At 40.5% G+C, this 20756-nt stretch overlaps 1 protein-coding gene across 3 annotated transcripts in view; it reads right to left on the reverse strand.

Moving 5' to 3' along the window:
- Window positions 1-20756, reverse strand: part of AIG1 (androgen-induced 1) — a 276547-nt gene that overhangs the window by 42081 nt on the left and 213710 nt on the right. For all 3 annotated transcript variants that reach the window (XM_011962040.1, XM_011962039.1, XM_011962041.1), the window contains exon 4: window positions 8949-9064. In XM_011962040.1, coding sequence (XP_011817430.1) covers window positions 8949-9064 — 116 coding nt within the window. The remainder of the gene's footprint in view (window positions 1-8948; window positions 9065-20756) is intronic.

The following is a 20756-nucleotide window of genomic DNA, read 5'->3' on the forward strand; positions in this document are numbered from 1 at the left end:
GCCTTTCTCCTAGGGTCTCTGCAGGCATTCAGGAATTTTGTTGCCTAGGAGGAAGGAAAGATGTTCTCATTTCCTGAGCATCCCTATGGACTCTTCAATCCTCACAACTCACTGAGGCAGGCGTTCTTTCCCATTTTAAAGGTGGTAACAATGAGGCTAAGAGAGGATAAGTAATTTGCTCAAAAACCCCAGGAAGAGGGGAACTAAACAAGGAGTATCTAACTTCAAAGATCTGGACTTCTGCCTTCCAGGGTAAGGTTCATGAGGGAAGAAAGTTGCAGAAAGAGCTAAGCTGAGGCTCTCTGAGGATGGAGTATTCCTAGTGTGTAAACAGAATAATAATGGCCACTAGAACTGAGTGCCAGTTAGGTGCTGAACATTGTATACCCATATTTCTGATTCTCACAGCAATCCTGCCTGATCACCATCGTCGTGCCTTTTTTTTTCAGATAAGGACATTGAGGCCCATAGAGATTAAGTGATTTGTTCAAGTATTCGTTTTTTTCCTGCTAACTATGACACATTGCCACAGACTTGTGGCTTAAAACAACACACATTCATCGGAGAATTCTACAGTTAGAAGTATAACATAGGTCTTATTGAACTAAAATTAAGGTGTCAGCAGGGCTGAGTTCCTTTCTGGAAGCTCTATGGGGAGAATCCCTTTCCTTGTCTTTTTCCACTTCTAGAGGGGGTCCTTGTTCCATGCTCACAGCCCCTTCCTCTGTCTTCAAAGCCAGCAACGGAAGTTCGAGTCCTTTTTCCACTGCATCTTTCTAACTGTCCTTCGGCAGTCATGTCTCTCTGACCACAGTTGTGAATGGCTCTCTACTCTTAAGGATTCACGGGATTAGACTGGGTCCACCTGGACAAAGCAGGCTAACCTGCCCATCACAAGGTCCTAACCTTAATCACACCTGCAAAGTCCCTTTTGACATGCGCCATGTCAGGGAACATATCCAAAAGTTCTGGGGATTTTAGGATGTGGATATCTTTGGGGGTTTGTGGTGGGCATTATTTTGCCTTTGATACCAAGGTTAAACATTATTAAAGGGGCTGAGTCCAGAGTTTAATTTAAACTTGGCCAGGAAATCCTGTTGACTCTACCTTCAAAATATATCCAGAATTCTATTAACGCCATTTCTACCGCCAGGGTCCAGGGCACTTCATCTCTTAGCAGGATTTCTTCTATAGCCTTCCCTTCTCTTTGTTCTACCCGTGCCTTCAATCCACTCTTAACACATTGGCCAAAGTGATTCCTTAGAAATGTTTCAGTTCATGTCAAGTCTCTGTCCAAACCTTCCAATGACTCCCAATTTGAATTAAGGGCAGTCTTTCCAGTGGCCTATAACGCTGTCCTTCCCTCACCCTAGGAGCTCTGTGCACTCTCCCCCTCACTCTGTTTCCATACACAGTGGCCTTCTGCTTTCCTTGAACACACCAGGCTTATTCCTGGAACCCTGAATGGGAGAGGGTTTACTTCTTTATTCCATGTACTCCAAGACACTGAAGTAGAAGAGGAGGACATGGCCTGGTTCTGAGATGCCTCTTTCCTTTCTGGTGGGGGAAGGGGAACAAGGATGAATATCTTCTGACTTTACTGCCTGTGCTTGTGCAAGGGGCTTTCCCTGTGGTTGGCAAATCCCTGCTTCCCACTGATCAGTGCTGTGAGGCTGAAGTCCGGGTGCTCACCTCTGCATCGGGTGCATATGTGTGAGGTTTGCAGGGGTTTCTGAAGGGTTTCTGCAATGAAGAGCTTCCTTATGTGGGAGATCTGACTGGCTCCAGCTAGACCTCTTTAACACCCCCCTGGTTCCTGTCCAGAGTAGCACACCCACACACAGAAACCATGGGGTTTCTGCCCAGGAGCCATTCTTTCTTGGGTGGGCTACCATCAAGACAGCTCAACTCCAGCAACCTTCCTCTATGTCAAACCAGATCTACAAGAAACTTTGACACTTACAATGATGGGATCACAGGCCGCTTTACAGCTTCCTCTCCCTCTGTCCTGCCATATCTTTCCAAGACTCTTTTCCTTGCTTAAATACGAGACATAAGGAAGGCTAATGAGTCAGCTTCCTAAATTCCTGCCTCATCGCTATTATTTACCAGGGATTCCCTTAGAGATTCACACTTGGCTTTGGTCAGTATGGAGAGGCCTTTCCTTCCCCCAGTGGCTCCCCTAGATCCAAAACTCAAGACTGCAAAGACCCTGTCCCTCTTCCCCAACTTGGGAAGAGGGTGGGGAAGACGGGCATGATGGAGCATGGATGGACTTGGTGATAGTAAGTGAGCAGAGTCCTTTGTCTATTATAAGCCCCAAGAAAGGTAGCTCTCTTCAGAATGTGAGACACTTATTGTTACAGTAGGTAGTTAGTCAGACATGAAAGGGCAGGAGAGCACTCCCTCGCCACCCCCCTACAAAGAAGAATGTCAGGCAACCATCAGGTGATGGTCAGTCAGTTGTTGTTAAAACTGCCTCTTAATAATTGGTTGTGGTTGGCACCAGGGAAAGGCAGTCTCCCAATGGAGAAAGACACCTAAACTTCATGATCAACAGCTTCCTGATAAGATCTCAGGATTTGGGTGAGTGCACTCAAGCATGCACACTAAGAGACAAAATAGTGGAGTTTAATTGGTATATGACCTTCTAGGAGCATTCAACTGGTAAAGGTAGAATGCCGCAAGTGAGCATGCATGAAACTCCAATAAACACACTGAGCATGAGGCCCCTGCCAAGTACTGGTAGGCCACTGTGCATGTGGGCAGTCCACTCCAAGGAAAGAATCAGGGGGAAAGGAACACAAGACCCCGAAAGCATGCCAACACATAAAACACCAAGTCAGAAGGTCAAACTGCACACTTGATCTCCCAAGTTGCCCACTTGACCCTCTTCCAAGTGTTCTTTACTTCCTTTCATTCATGCTCTAAAGCTTTTAAAGAAACTTTCACTCCTGTTCTAAAACTTGCCTCAGTCTCACCCTGCCTTATGCCCCTTGGTCAAATTCTTTCTTCTGAGGAGGCAAGAAATGAGGTTGCTGCAGACCCATATGTATATGCCACCAGTAACATTATCAACTTCATTCATCTTGGACTCAGTTCTCCAATGCCAGGAAATCAGAAAAATGTACACAAACCATTACAGATGTAAAAGTCAACAGCTATGTGGAGTGAAAGATTCAAGTTGAACTGAGAAAAATGTCATTTGCTGGTCAAAGAACACATGTCAGCCAGATTTGTTTAACTGGTGAAGAAACGTCTGATTAAACGGAAGGAAATGAATGTGGTCTAAAATTTCATTTTCTTAGTAAAGAGGGTACAAATTTTTTCCTAAAAATTTTACTCATTCATAGCTAAAAATTCTAAGACTTTAAAATTTGAGTACACTCTTATTTTTATTTTTGAGAACTTTTTCTCTGGCTTACAAATACTGTATGTAAATAAAAAGTAATGTATGTTTCCAGCAGAAACTTGAGATATAAAAACATTTCAATAAGAAGCCAAAAAATCATCCAAAATTGCCCAGTTGAGAGATAATCAAATTTTGTGGAAGATAGAATTCTGACATGAAATAATTTAGGAATGATCGTAAAAGAATGAACACACTTCATTCTGTAAACCAAAAACAAAATCCTAAGCCTCTCAACCAACTGAATGGACCCCCTCTGGGCCAAGGAGACCCTAGAGAAACCTGAAGAATGGAATTCGCAGCCATTAGGGGAAGGCAGGTTAGACATGCCTAATTGTACCCTCTCCTTTTTGGAGTTTAGGCATAATCGACCAGGATTAACTTTAAAATAGAGATCATAAGACTAACAAAACAGACTCTTCATGGCAATAAGATTCCAAATTTCAACCTGATTTTGATGTAGCATCATATAACAGATGGTAGGTCCTGAAGGAAATAAAACATATCTTAGCCCAAAATATATTTCTTTGACATATTTTGAAATGGCTCTGCAGAGCCATCTTTTGTGGGGGATCTTTGCATTTGTAGAGAGTCTCCATTAATACAGCCAGGACATTCCTGGATCTAGGAGAGATTAACCAAGAGCCTGATGCCATTTAGGGTCTGAAAAGAGACATTTACCATCCATTCTCTCTGAAGGCTACCACCTATGAGGCTTCATCTACATAACAAGAAACTTGGTCTTCATAATCTCCTTTATCTTAACTCAAGCATTTATTTCTACTGACTTAAAGTCTTTGGACAAAGCTTAACTCTTTCAAACAACTCCCAACCAGAAAAATCTTTGAATCCACATATGACTTGTAATCACCCACTACTTCTTTGAGACATCCTGCCTTTTCAGGTCAAACCAATGCACACTTTACACGTATAGATTCACATCTTTGCTTGTAACTTCTGTCCCTCTAAAATGTATAAAATCAAACTGTAACCCAACAATCTTGGGCACACTTTCTCAGGACCTCTTGATACTGTTCTCTGGGCTATGCTCACTCATATTTGCTCAGAATAAACCTCTTTAAATATTTTACAGAGTTTGCTGTTTCCATTAACAATTCTGATTTTACTTTGCTTTATTTTCTGAGTTGGAAAGTTATTCAATGAACACATTTGGGGAAATGAGATTTGGAATATGGAATTTAAACCACTGGGGCCCAGAGACAACAGATATCTCTATTTTGCCTTAAATACACTCACAGCAGTTGACAAGGAATATTTATACATAAGAGGAAACACCCAGGATCCATTTCGTCCCCTTCACTAACGCCTACTTGTTCTTGAAGTGTCCTGGATTGAGAGATCAACATGTATTATACATGGCTTCTGACATCTCACATGGGCTCTGATTGAATGAGAAACCCCTGAAGGAGGGGAGAATAGCCAGGGGCTGGAAGAAGACTCCTCAGGACAGAGACCACTCTTGAAGTCTTGAGGATGTACATTTCCTAGGGTCTGAGTTGGTTTCCTCTTTCTGTATCTTGTAGATTGAAAGAGCAATGAGAAGCAGCAGAACTGCAGAGAGACAAGGATTCTAGGTGCTTGGAAGTGAGGGTGGAGGCAGCCCTGGGAAAAGATTCAGCCCCAGACGACTGCACCAGGTGGAGCAAAGATGTCTTCTCTTTTATATATGTCAACCAGAAGGCGACAAGAGTCAGGAGTCCATGATTTTACAGCTCCCTGTTGTTACCCAGTACCCCTGTAAGGTTTCCTAATCATTCTTTTATAATTAAACAAAATATATTTTCATATCCCTTAGAGTTGTTTATGACTACTAAAATTGTTTTTGATTGTGTGCAAATGATCCAGAATGAGTAAAAAGAAAACATGGTAACTAAAATTCTCAAGCCTTGAAAAGAAAACATTACTGTTTATACTACTATTTGTTGAGGAGCATTTCAGAACTGATAAATAGCAAATATAGGTATTTTTTTTACTGTGAGTCAGGCATTTTTCTATGGGCTTTATATGCAATAACAGTGTCTTTCCAACTACGAGGTACATTCTGTCCTCCTCCCTGTTTTACTTCTGAGAAAGCTAAAGTCTAGAAATGTTTCCAACCCAGAAAGTGGCCTCAGCTACCAGGCTTGGCTGGTTCTTATGTATTTCTTCTAAACAAAATAAAAAACTCAATATGTTCATTCATAGAGTTACTCTTCACATCTTCACACAGCAAGGGCAGTGGAGGGTCCAGTTAACAGACTACAATCTGGAGCCACACACTGGGGCTTGTACCGTAGTTCTGGCAACAGTCCAGTGGCTCATCCTGGGCAAGTCATGTACTCTCTCTAAACTTCAGCATGCTTCCCTGTAAAAATGGGCAAGATATCATGCCTATCTTTAAGGACTGTTTGGGCAACTAAATAATATTTGAACTGAACTTGGCACAGTGTCTGGCTCAAAGGAGTGGTACCCATTATGATTCCTGATACTTAAACTCTTACATCAGACACCAAGGAGACCTCTGTCTGTATCCAGAATGCTATAAATAAGGGTCCTCTCATTGATTAGGGAAAATCTCACCAACAGGTGCAGAGAAATGTGTGTTGGGGGGAAGATGATCAGGGGAGTGTCCAGGAAAGGAGTTAAGAGCTCCCCAAAAATGGACAGGTGATATTTGGGCTGGGGGAAAGAGAAACGTGGCAAAAAGGCAGAAGTCGTCATGGAAGGAGATTGGGATGGCCTTTAGATGCTAAGCCTGGGGAGGACTGCAACGGGGCTAGGAAACAGAGCCACCAAGAATGGGAGCTCAATGGGAACCAGTCAATGGGGAAACTCCAGGTATCTCTCACTTTCTCTACTCTCACTATCCAAACCTGGGAAGAGAATAGATTCAGATGAGGAAGGCCAGCTGAGTCTAACTGGACAGTAAGTTAGAGTCCCAGCAAAACAGCCAGCCAGACTGGACACCAGCCCCTGAGGTATAGGTTTAGCTCAACCTTACTCAATATTGCACAGACCATCTATTTCTTTTATAATCAGCATATGATGAGAAGAATGCTTTCTTTCATCTTGGCATGGGGCTCTGGAATGTCCAGTTACAACCCTGGTATGCTATCAAAAGATTTCATATCCCAAACCTTTGGCTGTTGTGTCACTGGTATGTTGGCCCTAACATAGTCTGAAAGGAAGCAAAAGCCAGTACCTTTTTGATAACAATTAAAATCTTGAATTTACATAATGTGACATGACGTGAGGGCCATTGTTTAGCTTTTGGCATAGTTATGAATGCCCAGGGCAGAACACCAAAGGAAAAAGTCTACTTTGAATGCTTTCTCAGAACAAATCTGAGAGAATTCACTGGTTAATGTAAATACATGTCCAAACAAGTACTGGTTTGCTTAGGGAGTACGCAGAGCTGGCAAGCCTCACTTGGCATACAGAGCATGAGTAATGCTTCATTTTCATGAGGGATCTTGGGGGTCTATAATGAGGACTATGTGGCATTTCCCATGTGTCTCTTTGGAACGTGGACTGATTCTACCCACAACGGAAGATAGGCCATCAGAAAGTACATAGTTCCTGAAATCTCTGGGGTTCTACAAGATGTAGATAATTTAATAGCATATAAATGAATTTGCAGAAATATACCCAGAGTTCCCAGAGTAAAGAGCTTGCCTTTTCCACAGGTAAGCAAATAGGAGTGCAAAGTAATGAGACCGTATTTGGGGTGGGGGTGGGAAGTGAGACTGATTTTTAAACTGTGGCTATAGGCAGTTCCAGGTATGTTTTAAACATCGTGGCATCCCTGGAATAATTGTGCAGTCTCCCTACTTGACTCTTCTGAAAGATAACACTCATTTGAATGTATGTTCATATGTATAAAGCACATAAATCCATTTTTAAGACATAACTTTAGTCATATTGCAGGTATGAGTTCTGATCATTTGGACATTCTCTATCAGAGAAACTTAAGGTTTAGGATGAGGGAAAAAGCTTAGAAAGTAATTAGGAAAACAAACACTTCCCTAGTCCTTGCAAGTGGTCTTTACTAGTTGAAGGAGGGGCCAATGGGAGGAGCTTATTTATTTATCTATTTATTTATTTATTTTTGAGACAGAGTCTTGCTTTGTTGCCCAGGGTGGAGTGCAGTTGTGCGATCTCTGCTTGCTGCAACTTCTGCCTCCCGGGTTCAAGAGATTCTTACGCCTCAGCCTCCCGAGTAGGTGGGAATACAGATGCCCACCACTACACCTGGCTAATTTTTTATATTTTTAGTACAGATGGGGTTTCACCATGTTGGCAAGACTGGTCTTGAACTCCTGGTCTCAAATGATCTGTCTGCCTGGGCCTTCCAAAGTGCTGGGATTACAAGCGTGAGCCACCACGCCCAGCCGGGAGGACCACATGGTCGTAAAGCTCCTCCCAGCTGGACACGGTGGCTCATGCTTGTCCACGTGGACATCCTCTGGATGTCCCCTTATACGCAGCCAGAGGGTGTGACTTCCTGAAGCAAATCTTCTTTCTGCTTAGATTTGGGGCATCATGTGATTGTTTATGCAAAGTGTGTCTTGTACTGTAGCGTCCTTTATTTTATATTTCAACTCCAGCTGGAGCAAGATGCTCCGTAGAGATAGGGCCTCCCAAAGAGCTCTAGGATTTGGGGGGATTAAGTACAGTCGAGGGGTGTTTGGAAGAACATTATCCAGTCCTTCAGGCTTAAAGGAGGGGATAGTGACCCAGAACTCAGGACAAAAGAGTCCCAAGAGGCAGAAATGCTGGCAGGAGGGAACTCCTCTGTGGGTGTTAATATGTCAAAGAGGACTTGGAATTATAAAGAGAAATAAGAAATTCTCTATGTTAAGATAAATCATTTTTGAAGTGTTAAAAACCTGATAAGAACTGAAATTAATGTGAGGTAGACTTGCCAGGCAAAAATTCTTTTATCAGATAAATTTGGCACCTCACACTTCGATCTGAATTGTGCACAACAGATCAAATGAAGATTTCTTGTGTTTTATTTACCCCAATATTTTAAAACAGAACAGTTTAATGCATTCTCCATGTAACTGCTAATTCTGGAGTAGGTTTTAAATGGACCGGGGAAAACGTACAATTTTCACTTGTTTCCTAGTAAGTTTAAAGTCATTGCTCTAAGAGGTCACTTCTGTTCTCATCTGTGTTTGCTGCAACTCCCCTGCCCCCCAACAAAAGCAACAACAAAATCCCAAAGCAAAAAAGCCCTTAAGCAATAAAACCGGTGTCCAAGAAAAACATTTAGTTTGAAAAAGAGTTGAAAAATGTAGCCTTGGAAGAACCACTGCTTACATGGGATTGTTCAACAAATTCCTGTTGTGTGAGGTTTGGCATATACTTTCTAAAAATATAAGCATCTGGGGAAACGAGACAAAGTGCAGGTCTTGGACCAAATGAGGCACACAGTGTGAATCTGTTACTGATTATATCCATAATGAAATATGTGCCCAAATTTAGCAGTGCAGAATCTAATACAATAAGAAAGCCCAGCAGGCATGGTCCTTACCATAATATATAGCCAACAGAGAAGGTACATATGGCGGTGAGTCCGCTGCTCCTGCTGGGATACTGATGGTGCGATGTCCTCATCTCGATTAATATAAAGGGCAGAACCGTTGTGTGCTGGAAAATAACAGAGACTAGGTGACACAGATTCTTATCATTGTCTCTCTGTAGTTGTTTTTTCTCCGGTAGGAGAATGCACACTATAAATTCCTAGGAAAGTGTCAGGCAGAAAGAAGTCTACGGCTCGCCAAAGAAGTAGAATGGACATAAAACCACATAGTGCCTTGATTGCTCCATTAATATTTTTCTTCTGTATCTTAATTTTTGAAATTTTATTTTATTTTTTGCCCATTACAGAGAATTTTGATAGCATAGAAAAATGTCTAAGAAAAAACTGGAACAAAAGAAAGGAGTAACAATAACCACTGTTAACATTTTGGTGTACGTCCCATTTTTTCCTTCCCTGTTCATATTACTTATACATAGTTAATATCATACTGTGTGTGCACTTTTGTTTTGGATTTTTATCATAATATTGCAGCATGAGAATTTCTGATATGGTATTTTAGAAATTCTTCTAGAAAATCGGTCTTGACCATAGCTTTGGAGAACTCCATTATATGGATATACCAAGATTTATTTAAACAATTCTTGTTCCTGGATATCAAGATGTAAAAGATTTTCAGCCTTTCATTTATTAAAAACATCATGATGAACATCTTTCATAGAACTCTTTGTCTGAATGTTAAATTATGTTTTTGTTGTCAAAGGCTATACAGATTTTTAAGGCTGTTGATAAATAATGCCAAATTATGTGTGCGCGAGCAGCAGGTTAGCAAACAATGCCAAATTAGCTTCCAGAAAGGGTGTGCCAGTTTGGACCAGCAGTGCATGAATTTAAATATGATGTCTGAAGGCAGAATTCCAAGAAGCTGAGTAGAACATCTTTTTGTTTTTCTGATCCAGTAGTTACTCTAGACACTAAGTTTATTGGAACAGGATGGAGATGAAATTTATCCCATCTATAGGTAAGAAGAAAGGAAACTAAAATTCTTAAACCTTTCAAATGTTCAGATGCCCTCGGTTTTGAAATTTAGTGGACAGATATGAGGAACAAAGAGTTTCTAAGATAAAACTGGGTCAGGATATATATTTACCTTCCAATATTGGAGACTTTCTCAAGAGTATAAAGATGGCAGAACTGAAAACTGACCCATCAGCAGGTTTAAATTCTATTTAGTACTTCCTAAACAGCCGAGAAAGAATTGTTGCCTTGCTCTTCCTGCATTATTTGTGTATTCAAGGCAAAGGGAGGAAATTGAATATTATGATTTTCAAAGTCTAATAAGTATTTTAGCAAAATGGAACCAGGTGGCAAGTGGGCCTTGGCAGGCAAAAGGCATGTTGGGGATATCTAAATGAACATCTTTGGAGCAACCTGTTGTTTATATTCTTAGAAAAAAATAGAAAGGATGATTTTTAAGAAATATTAAGACAGTGGACAATCTTTGCCTTAAACATTCTCCTCTAGATAACTGTGCTGACTGCCAATACATTAGTAATTAGAGTGTGGCATTCTGAGAAAATCAGGTGAGGGATTCCACAGTTGGGTAGCTTTATATTTATCTTTTATCTTCTTCATTACTATTTTTTAAAAACAGTATAATTAGCTCTGAAGAAAGTCATGCAAGCCAATGTATATGTGTGCTAATACAGAGACAGTATGCATTTTAAAGATTGATTGATTTTTCATTATAGTTACCTCAGATGACATCCGCCTGGAATGTCGCCAACAGTTTGAGATGGCAACAGTAGTTTTACAATGGTGCATTCATGTAAAATTCAAATGTACAACTGGCAATAAGGCTATGTCTTATCAAATCTTACACAGAAGAAAAATACCTGCAGATCAAACCTTTATACTGATGATAATGCTAACCCTGAGGGCCTGTGTGGGTTATAAATGACAATGACATTACTTTTGGATCACTGATATTAATACAATTCTTAAGTTCTACCCTTCATTCATTGCTCCAAATAAAGTAGAAAATCCTCCATTTTTTAATAAATAAATATTGGTTGTATAAATAACCAATCAGAATATGCTTATTCAGTTGTCATTATTTTATCAAGGAAAGTGACAAAATGTATGCCTATCTTCCAGATAGGACATCTGATAGTTGCTGATGATCATATGTATCTGGGAAAATCAGCATGTACTGTAACCATTCCAGGAAGAAAATCAATTTGAAAAAGGAATATCTTTCTAGATCACTTCATCATTGGCATCATCACCACTAAACAGGAGCAACTTGTCCCATCAGTGACATAACCACAGACAAAAGATCTTTTTGTGGCTAGCTGCGTATGTGCAGGTTTGTCCAGTGACAAATCTTAGTAGAAGGTTTTTCTATGTCAAGGTAACAGCTTATCATTCGGAATTTTCATGCACTAAAGACTGTGGATCTCCCTCTCCAGAAATTTATAATGTAAGTTATGCTTATTTATACATAGTACATATTAACAAACATAAATTAGTGTAAAATATTTGCTGCAAATATAAACGTTGCCTTACCGATAACTAAAGTTCTGTGAACTGAAAGAATGGTAAAAAACTATGAATGGTCCTGCTGAATAAGTAACCTTTAGCAGTTGAGTTATAACTTAAAATCCATAGCAGCAAGAGAGATAATTATTTTAGAACTACAGGTACGTGAAATCCAGTTCCAATCCATTCTCAGGCAATACTCTGCTTCAATGACTTAAGAACCAGGAGGGAAATATTTAACTCCAGTTAAAATCATCACTGCATAAGAACAGCACTCTTACGTTTTGCTCACTGTGGTATCTGCAGCACTTAGAAAAGAGCATGGCACAAGAGAGGTACCCAGTCAATGTTTTTTCACATAATTTAATCTTCAAAACAACATCCTATATGGATATTATCAACTCCATTCTGTAGATGGGGCAAAAAAGGCTCAGAAAGGTTAATTATTTTGCCTAAGATCACAGAGCTAGTAGGTCTAGAGGTAGGATAGAAAACCAGTTCTGTATGCCTCCAAATCTCATGCTGTTTTTTTCTGCATTAGAATTATATTTTTACAAGATATCACAGTTAAATAGTGTTTGAACCAATAAACCTGTAGGAGTGGATAATTGCAGATCACTTACATTATCTCCCAACAGATTGGAATTAGTTTTTGGTTGGGCCTCAAAACAAATAAAAAGATCTTCACTGTAAAAAATGATTTTTGCTAAATATGTTTTTCCTGTGGTATATTATCATATCAATAATACTAAACAATAACATTAGCTAGCATAGAGTCAGAACTTTTTTTAACTTTTATTTTAGATTTGGGGGTACATGTGAAGGTTTGTTATGTAGGTAACCACATGTCATGGGTGTTCGTTGTACATACTATCTCATCACCCAGGTTTTAAGCCCAGTACCCAATCATTATCTTTTCTGCTCCTCTCCTTCCTCCCAACCTCCCCCCTCAAGTAGACCCCAGTGTCTGTTGTTTCTTTCTTTATGTTCATAAATTTTTATCATTGAGCTCCCACTTATAAGTGAGAACATGCAGTGTTTGGTTTTCTGTTCCTGCATTAGTTTACTAAGGATAACAGTCTCCAGCTCCATCCATGTTCCTGCAAAAGATGTGATCTCATTCTTTTTTATGGCTGCATAGTATTCTGTGGTATACAAGCACCAAATTTTCTTTATCCAATCTGTCACTGATGGGCATTTAGGTTGATTCCATGTCTTTGCTATTGTGAGTGGTGCTGCAATGAACATTTGTGTGCACATACCTTTATGGTAGAATGATTTCTATTCTTCTGGGTATGTACCCAGTGATGGGATTGCTGGGTCTAATGGTAGTTCTACTTTTATCTCTTTGAGGAGTTGTCATGCTGTTTTTGACAATGGGCTGAATTACACTTCCACCAACAGTGTATAAGTGTTCCCTTTTCTTCGCAACCTCACCAGCATCTGTTACTTTTTGAAAGTCAGAACTTTCTAGTGGTATGATGACACTTACAGATGGCTGGAAGTGAACTGAAGCATGATCTGTTTCTGTTTCCCCAAACACAAATACCATTTACAACTTATAGTATTTTCAGGTAGATGTAGATCCATCTTGGATAAATGAGAAGGTTACAAAGTCTGGTCACCAGAGGTGGCTCTTGGCTCTTAAGAATTGTTTGGACTGTTCTCTGCAGTACGTTGTCAACAGAACAATTCCCCAGGAGCTGAGTTAAAAACAAGGCTTGACTTGTTTGAAGAGCTAGGTAAAATGAAGCATTGACAGCCCAAGGAGTAAACCTTTGGTCTTCCATATAAACTCCAACATAGAAAGTACTGGTCTAGGATATCAGTGGTGAACCTATCCCAAGCTCTATCATCCATTTTAGCTAGTTTTAATGAGGAGCTATAATTTGGAAGATTGTGTCCAAAAACCAAGCCTAAATCTATTCTGATTTGTTGCATCATTTGTGTTTTTCTTAATGGGGTCTTGGTGGGTCCCCCGTGATGCAGTGGAGTGAACTGACTCCACTGCCATGGACGCTGTGAACCGACCAGCCTCCCGTGACAAAGGTCTCTCTGCAGAAGAGATCCACAAGGGGGTGTCACCTCCACACAGAGCAGTCCTCACACCTGAGATGGAGCTGGATTCACGCAAGGACCCATGATTAATTCTGATGTGAAGACCCTGAAGCAGATGGGACAAGAAAAAGGGCTTTTGCAGAAGAGGCTCAAATGAAGATAGCAGTGTAATGAAATGGAAAGATTAGGAAGCTGGCCGCTGAGATCTAGTTCTGATTTTGTACTTGCTCACTCTCAGACTCAGGTTTTCACACGTGTGTGAAACTTAGTATTATTCTTTGTAAAATGAGGTAGTTGGATTAAATTAGGCTTCTCATGAAGAGCTAATAAGTTTTGCTATAACACATGCCAGGGCTGACCCACGTATGCTTTAGGGACAGTAGACACAGTGCCAGGGCCCATGAAAATGTCTTAGTTTCTTTTAGAATCAGAAGAAAAAATGAACTTTCAGAGTTGAAGATTATATTCATCTATATACCAACGCCATCATAAAACATCATATACATATACTTACACACATACACACGAATGCAAGAAGGGACTCACTAACACAAAGTGCTTAAAATCTACAAAAGCCACACTGTGGCCCTGTTCATGCTGCTTGATTTTTTTTTTTTAAAGTTCTCAACCAATTCACGTTTTTCTTAAATAAATGTACTTAAAGAAAAACTGTATGTAAACTCTCATAAATGGAATATCACTTGCCATAAATAGAAGATAACCACAAAACCAAATACAATAAAAATGAATTAATCTAAATAAATATTTGTTAGATTATTTTGAGGCCTGCCCTATCTGTGTTAAATAAGGACGTTAGTAAATATTAGAGGGGCATTAAAGATATACTGGCATAAGGCTGGACACAATGGCTCATGCCTGTTATCCCAGCAGTTTGGGAGGTTGAGGCGGGTGTATCACCCGAGGTCAGGGGTTCGAGACCAGCCTGGCCAACATGGCGAAACCCCGTCTCTACTAAAAATACAAAAATTAGCCAGTCGTGGTGCCAGGCGCCTGTAATCCTAGCTAGTTGGGACGTTGAGGCAGGAGAATCACTTGAGTCTGGGAGGCAGAGGTTGCACTGAGCCGAGATCGCGCCACCGCACTCCAGCCTGGGTGACAGAGCAAGACTCAGTCTCAAAAAAAAAAAAAAGAAAGAAAAGAGAAAAGATATTCTGGCATAAAAGAGAGACTCTCCTAAACAGAATGAGAAGGACTGAAAGATAATTCAGAGGGAATAAACTTTTCAGTATGCAATTCAATATTATTTAATGTCAGGTCCCTGTGCTACATAAATTATCTTGCAAAACACCAGCGCTATACAGCTTACATACTGGGGTATACTGGAATAGATTCTTTGTAAGTTGTAGTTGTACCTTCTAACTACTAGATTATTTGATTTATGAATCAAATGTCCCTTCACCAGGAAACTGGAAAGATGGATGAGTTGGAAGTTTAGGTTCTGACAGAAGAATGTAATGGTATTAAAGGAAAAAAGTTCACATTACACAAGAAGGATCTGGACTGGCTCCTGGGGAAAATTTTGGACTATCTGTGATGGCAATGAGTGACTATAAACTGCAGAGAAGTTCTGGAATAACCTTCGCTGTGGATTAATAGAAGGACAAAAATTATGCTGCATGATAGTATAAATCCAGGCAAGTCAGATGGATGAATTAGGGGGCCTCTCAAGATTATTTTAGATCTGTAGAATTGAGGGTTATAATCAGAGTGTACAACAGAAAAATTAATAGGCAATATTTGAAGACTATGTTCAACTGCCATTTCTCTCGTCTTTCTCCTTCTCTCCAAAATATTTTTTAATAGGAGGGTACTACTCCCATATCATATGAACACCAGGCAAAAATCATTTCTTCCTCAGAAGTAAAACCAGCTTTTGAACGTGAGGTGTGGCCAACCTCATTGGGTCATAAAAGATCTGGCAATCCCGTCCGCTATCGGCACCTTTAGGATACAGGCAGGCCTCCGGAAGTGTTTGCACAGTTAGGTGTTCATGTTTTCTAATACCCCAATGACAACTTTGGATCTTAAATAAAAACATGGCAGTGTGCATGTGCCTGTGTGTTGTACACTTAATAAAGACATGCATATCTTTGCAATGTGCATATCTTTGCGTTACTGTGCACCTGTATTATGAGCACCTAGACTGCAGGCAGGGCCAGTGATGTGACTGGACTTGCCTATGAAGATGGGATAAGGAAGAGTTCCTAGGAGGTCCAGTAAGTTTATAGCTATATTGTAAATACCAATAATACGAAAAACTATCCTAAGATACAAAAAGTGTGTACTCTAGATTGTAACTTGAATATTTTGTTTATTTTTTCCTGTTTCCTCTCACCCTGCATAGAAAAAAAGGGTATTAAAAATGAGAAAATTTTTATCCTGAAATAAAGCAAGAGGAAATTTCCAGGTTTGAAAATAAAGCCCCATTGCATTAGTAAAACATGATCTAAAACAACAGAAAGGCAACATGCGAAAAACTGAGAAAAATTACCAAACTCTGGCTGATCGTAATCTTTGGCGAAGCTTCTAGGCTTCCCAAATAAGTCAAATGTTTGAAGAATACAGGAAAACGCAGCATTAGTGAGGGCATGAGGAGAATCAGCGTGGATCTTCCCTTGGGGCCACTGTACAGTGTTAGCTGGATGAGATGTTTCTCCTCTTCAAGGGAGATAGAAATGACATCCTAAGTAGCTTGGAAAGAAAACTGATGCGGGCTCCAAAAAAAATCCCCCGAATTTTTACCTTGGGAAACCTGACAAAATATTTTCTCTTGAAACTATCATTATTAATTTTGCTAATTGGTCAGCTCAATTTCTGTCACCCTTCCTCCCTTCCTCCCTCCCTCCCTTCCTAGTAGAGATATTGTAATGTTTTGAATGATGAGGAACTGCCAGTCTCAGCCACTATACTTTTTGTTTCTCCAGAAGTCAAACAGAACTTCCTCTTGTCATGGGTCTCCCTCTCCCCAGGGCCCAGTGCTGGCTTTAGTTTGGTGCTGCCTAAAAGTATGGCATAGAATCTCTCTCCAGAAACTGCCAGGGTATTTTTTAACTGTGCCTTTTTGGCATGGGTTGGATACCTGTTCCTGCCGGCTGTCAAATCAGGCTGAGATGCTCTTACACTAGAACAACCTCATGTTCAAAATCAGGTTAGAAACAGTGACCCAAGGTGAAAACCTCAGGGTCAGACAGAGCAACACTTAATGAGTGCCAGTATGTTCTGGGCACTTCCAAAACTCTTTATAGGCTAAGGACTAAATTTGGAATTTACTCACTTCTAACATTAGCCCCAACAACTCTTAGGATATGGTTTTAATAATTACGCCAAATAAAACAGTGCTGCACACTTAATAAAGACATGCATATCTTTGCAATTAAGAGCAACTATATGTCATTGGAACCATTACACTAGGACAGTGACGCGTTTTACTGGGTTATTATTTTCGCATTTAAAGATTTTAAATATGACTTGAGGCAGTAACTATCTCTTGCTGAATCCTCCTAATGAGGACACCCAGGAAGTGCTAAGGGGCCATGGCATTACCAGGAGGCTGCAGTGTGGTGTGTATTTTCTCTTTGCTTTTCAGCCCAGCAGCCTGTGGGCCACCAATTAAAGAATTCTTTTTGCAAGTGGGATGCTATATAACACCCATTTTTAAGTGACCTAGTGTTTGCTTTCTTCCACAAAGATTTCCCAATTAGTATGTGTAGTTCTCACAGAATAGCACCTCTAATCAATGCCCTCAAACAAGCAAACCACTATACTATGATGAGCTGCATGCAGACTTGCAGACCAACAATGGCGCAAAGGCCAGAGCAATTTGCTCGGCTTGGTTATGTCAAGGAAAGACCTCACATAATGGTAGACATTTGAACTGAATTTTTAAGTGTGACTAGGGGTTGACAAGCAGAAGAAAGGGTAAAGGAAAGTGTTCATTCACATGGCTAAGGAGAAGAAAATGTAAAGGTAGAGTACAGTTCACTAAGGGCACTGTTACCACTGCAAGATGTGAAAGAGGATGAAAAGCTGGGTTTGCATGGGTGAGGGTGAGGGAGGTGTCTGCCAAACCCTAGAGGGTTTTGAGCTGAAGTCTGCCCTGCAGGAAGCAGAGGTTCCTCTATAGGTTCAGACATCTTCCATGGAGTTAAAGATCTAGAGAAGTAGGAGAAACAAATTTGGATATTAATAGTAGAAAGATTAAGCTGGAGAAAGAGTGGAGAAGGGAGTGAAAAGAGGAGAGATTTATTTGCCAAGTCGCTCCCCTCTCCTGCCTGGCTTCTACTCTGCTGGCTCTTCAAGGAAGGGACTTTCCATGACTTTCTTCTAGGCCACCTCCTCAGCCTCACACCTCTTCCTCACATCTCGACAGCCTCCTCACCTACAATTTCCCCCTTTCTACTCTTCTTTTTCTCCTTTACTTTAATAAGTTCTACAGTACTGAAAACAACATAAAGTAAAGAACAAAAAGAAAGCTAGTCTAACTTTGTAAATGTCAATTTGACAGATAAACAAAGAAAACATTTTTTTCATCCCTCTGTGTTTATGCTGCTTCCCCTATTATTAACTGGATGTGCATAAATATGGAATAACAATAATAATAGCTACCATTTACTGAGTTCCTAATATATGCTGAGTTTATACTAGACATTTCCCATTATTATCATATTTAATTCTCACAACAATCCTAATGCAGTAGTTATCTTCTTCATTTTATACATGACAAAAGTAAGAACAGAGGGGTTCACTTGTCAAAGGTAGTGTAGAACTCATAAATGGTATAGCCAATATTTGATTCCAGATCTTCCTGCCTCTAAAACATGCTCTTTTACTGACACACGCTGCTTCCCATGCTTGTTAGTTCATTCATTCATTCAACAAATACTATATTCCTACTATGCACCAGTCATCCTTGCCTCCAACAGACTGCTGTTCTAGGAAATGTATCTCAGTTAGGCGAATAAAAATTTAAAGTCTCTCACCTTGGAAAAGATCTCATTCACTGGGGTTGCATGTATAGGATCTTGGAGTAGAAGTGGCTCACACAACACACGCAAATAATTGAAGTTATTCTGTGAGTTCTATTTATTGCATGCCAGGAACTGTACTAATCACTTTACGTGGATTAAAACTCATTTAATTCTCAAGATAATGCCTCGAGGTATATGTCATTATCATCATCAATTCCATTTTACAGAGACTGAGGCACAATAACTTAAGAAAGCTGCACAAGTTTATCCAACTGGAAGGTGGTGAGTTTGTGCTCAGACTTGGGCAGTTTGGCTCCCGATGCTCCACTGCCTACGGAGCACTGGGACAACCGAAGGATAAAAGAATGGCCAGAGGAAGATCTCATAAGAGGGAAGGGGAGCTGACTGTGTCATGGTTGTGTCTGGGAGAAGGAACCTGAAATAATCTCTCATCGTCCCATCATTCAGCTTCTTAAGATTCTGGGGTCTGAGGGACAACAGGTCAGTCTTTATGCCCATGTGGGAGGGTAAATCGCATAGGTAGCAAGGGCCTCATGGACGTAGAGGGGAAGAAGGGAGAGTAACTCCAAGCCACTGTCACAGAGAGGCATTCTCTTTCTGAGATTTGTGCTACCTTTCTTGTGTTTTTGGTGGCCTACTCTCCTTAAAAGTCTTTTGGAAACTGATATGGTTTGGCTGTGTCCTCACCCAAATCTCATCCGGAATTGTAGCTCCCATAATTGCCCCGTGTTGTAAGAGGGTCTTGGTGGGAGAAAACTGAATCATGGGGGTGGTTTCCTTTATACTGTTGTCATGATAGTGAATAAGTCTCACAAGATCTGATGGTTTTATAAGGGGTTTCCCTTTTTGCTTGGCTCTCGTGCTCTCTTGCCCGCCACCGTGTAAGACGTGCCTTTTGCCTTCCACCATGATTGTGAGGCCTCTGCAGTCACGTGGAACTGTGAGTCCATTAAACCTCTTTTTCTTACAAATTACCCAGTCTTGGGTATGTCTTCATCAGCAGCATGAAAATGGACTAATACAGAAACATTTTGGGGAGTGAGGTGAAGAATGCGAGAAGAGAGAGCAATGGGGGACACGGCAGAGGTGGATGGCAAGGGAAAAGTGAAACTCAAGTAGGTGTTCCTGCAGTCAGTAAAATTTAAAGCACGGAAGTATTTTCTTAAAGATCAATGAAAAAAGTGACAAGTTTGGGGAGCAATTACAGAAAACCGAAACATCATTCACAACATTCTGAAATTTAACAAAAGGAACCTTGAAAAACAATAACCTAGGGTTTTAAAATTATTCACCTGCTTTTCAGATATTTTCTCAGTAGAATCCAATTATTCATAGATATCAGCATCCTCCAATGTCAGAGTATGGCTTTAAAAACACAATTCTGACTATGTGGTTCTCTTCTTTAAAATCTTCCATTTTTTTTTTTTTTTTTTTGAGATGGAGTCTTTTTTTTTTTTTGAGGCAGAGTCTCGCTCTGTTGCCTAGACTGGAGTGCAATGTCGTGATCCCGTCTCACTTCAACCTCGCTCTCCCGGGTTCAAGCAACTCTCCTGCCTCAGCCTCCCAAGTAGCTGGGATAGCAGGCACCCACCACTATGCCTGGCTAATTTTTGTATTTTTAGTAGAAACGGGGTTTCACCATGTTGGTCAGGCTGGTCTTGAACTCCTGACCTCGTGATTCACTCGCTTCGGCCTCCCAAAGTGCTGGGATTACAGGTGTGAGCCACTGCGCCTGGCCAAAATCTTCCCACTATCTTCAAGTAAAGTCCGAGTTTCTTGGCATTGCCTTCAAAGGCCCTTACTATGTGATTCAACCTACTTTTCTAGATTAATCTTATACCACTCTGGACTGGTAACTGTTATTGTTCCACTAAAAGACCTCAAACTTTCATGTCTTTGTTCACCTTCTTCTTTCTGACTGTAATCCCTTAATATTTGGGATTTTATCCTTGGTATATACATATCGCAGAGTCATTTTCCTCCCATCAAAGAATCAGCCTCACATTTTTATGCATCCTCAGTTAGGCGGGGTCGCAGAAGGCTCTAGTCCTGGCCAACGGGCCTATTATTAACAGAAGGGATGTGGACACTCCTAGGTCAGTGCATTTAAAAGCTAGTGTGTGTTCACTCTCTCTCTTCTCTACCATAGTGACTTGAGAGCCACATGTTAAGACCATAGATGGAAGGGTTCTGG

This window comes from Colobus angolensis, unplaced genomic scaffold, assembly GCF_000951035.1.
Source record: "Colobus angolensis palliatus isolate OR3802 unplaced genomic scaffold, Cang.pa_1.0 Scaffold58, whole genome shotgun sequence".
Classification (NCBI taxonomy): Eukaryota; Metazoa; Chordata; class Mammalia; order Primates; family Cercopithecidae; genus Colobus; species Colobus angolensis.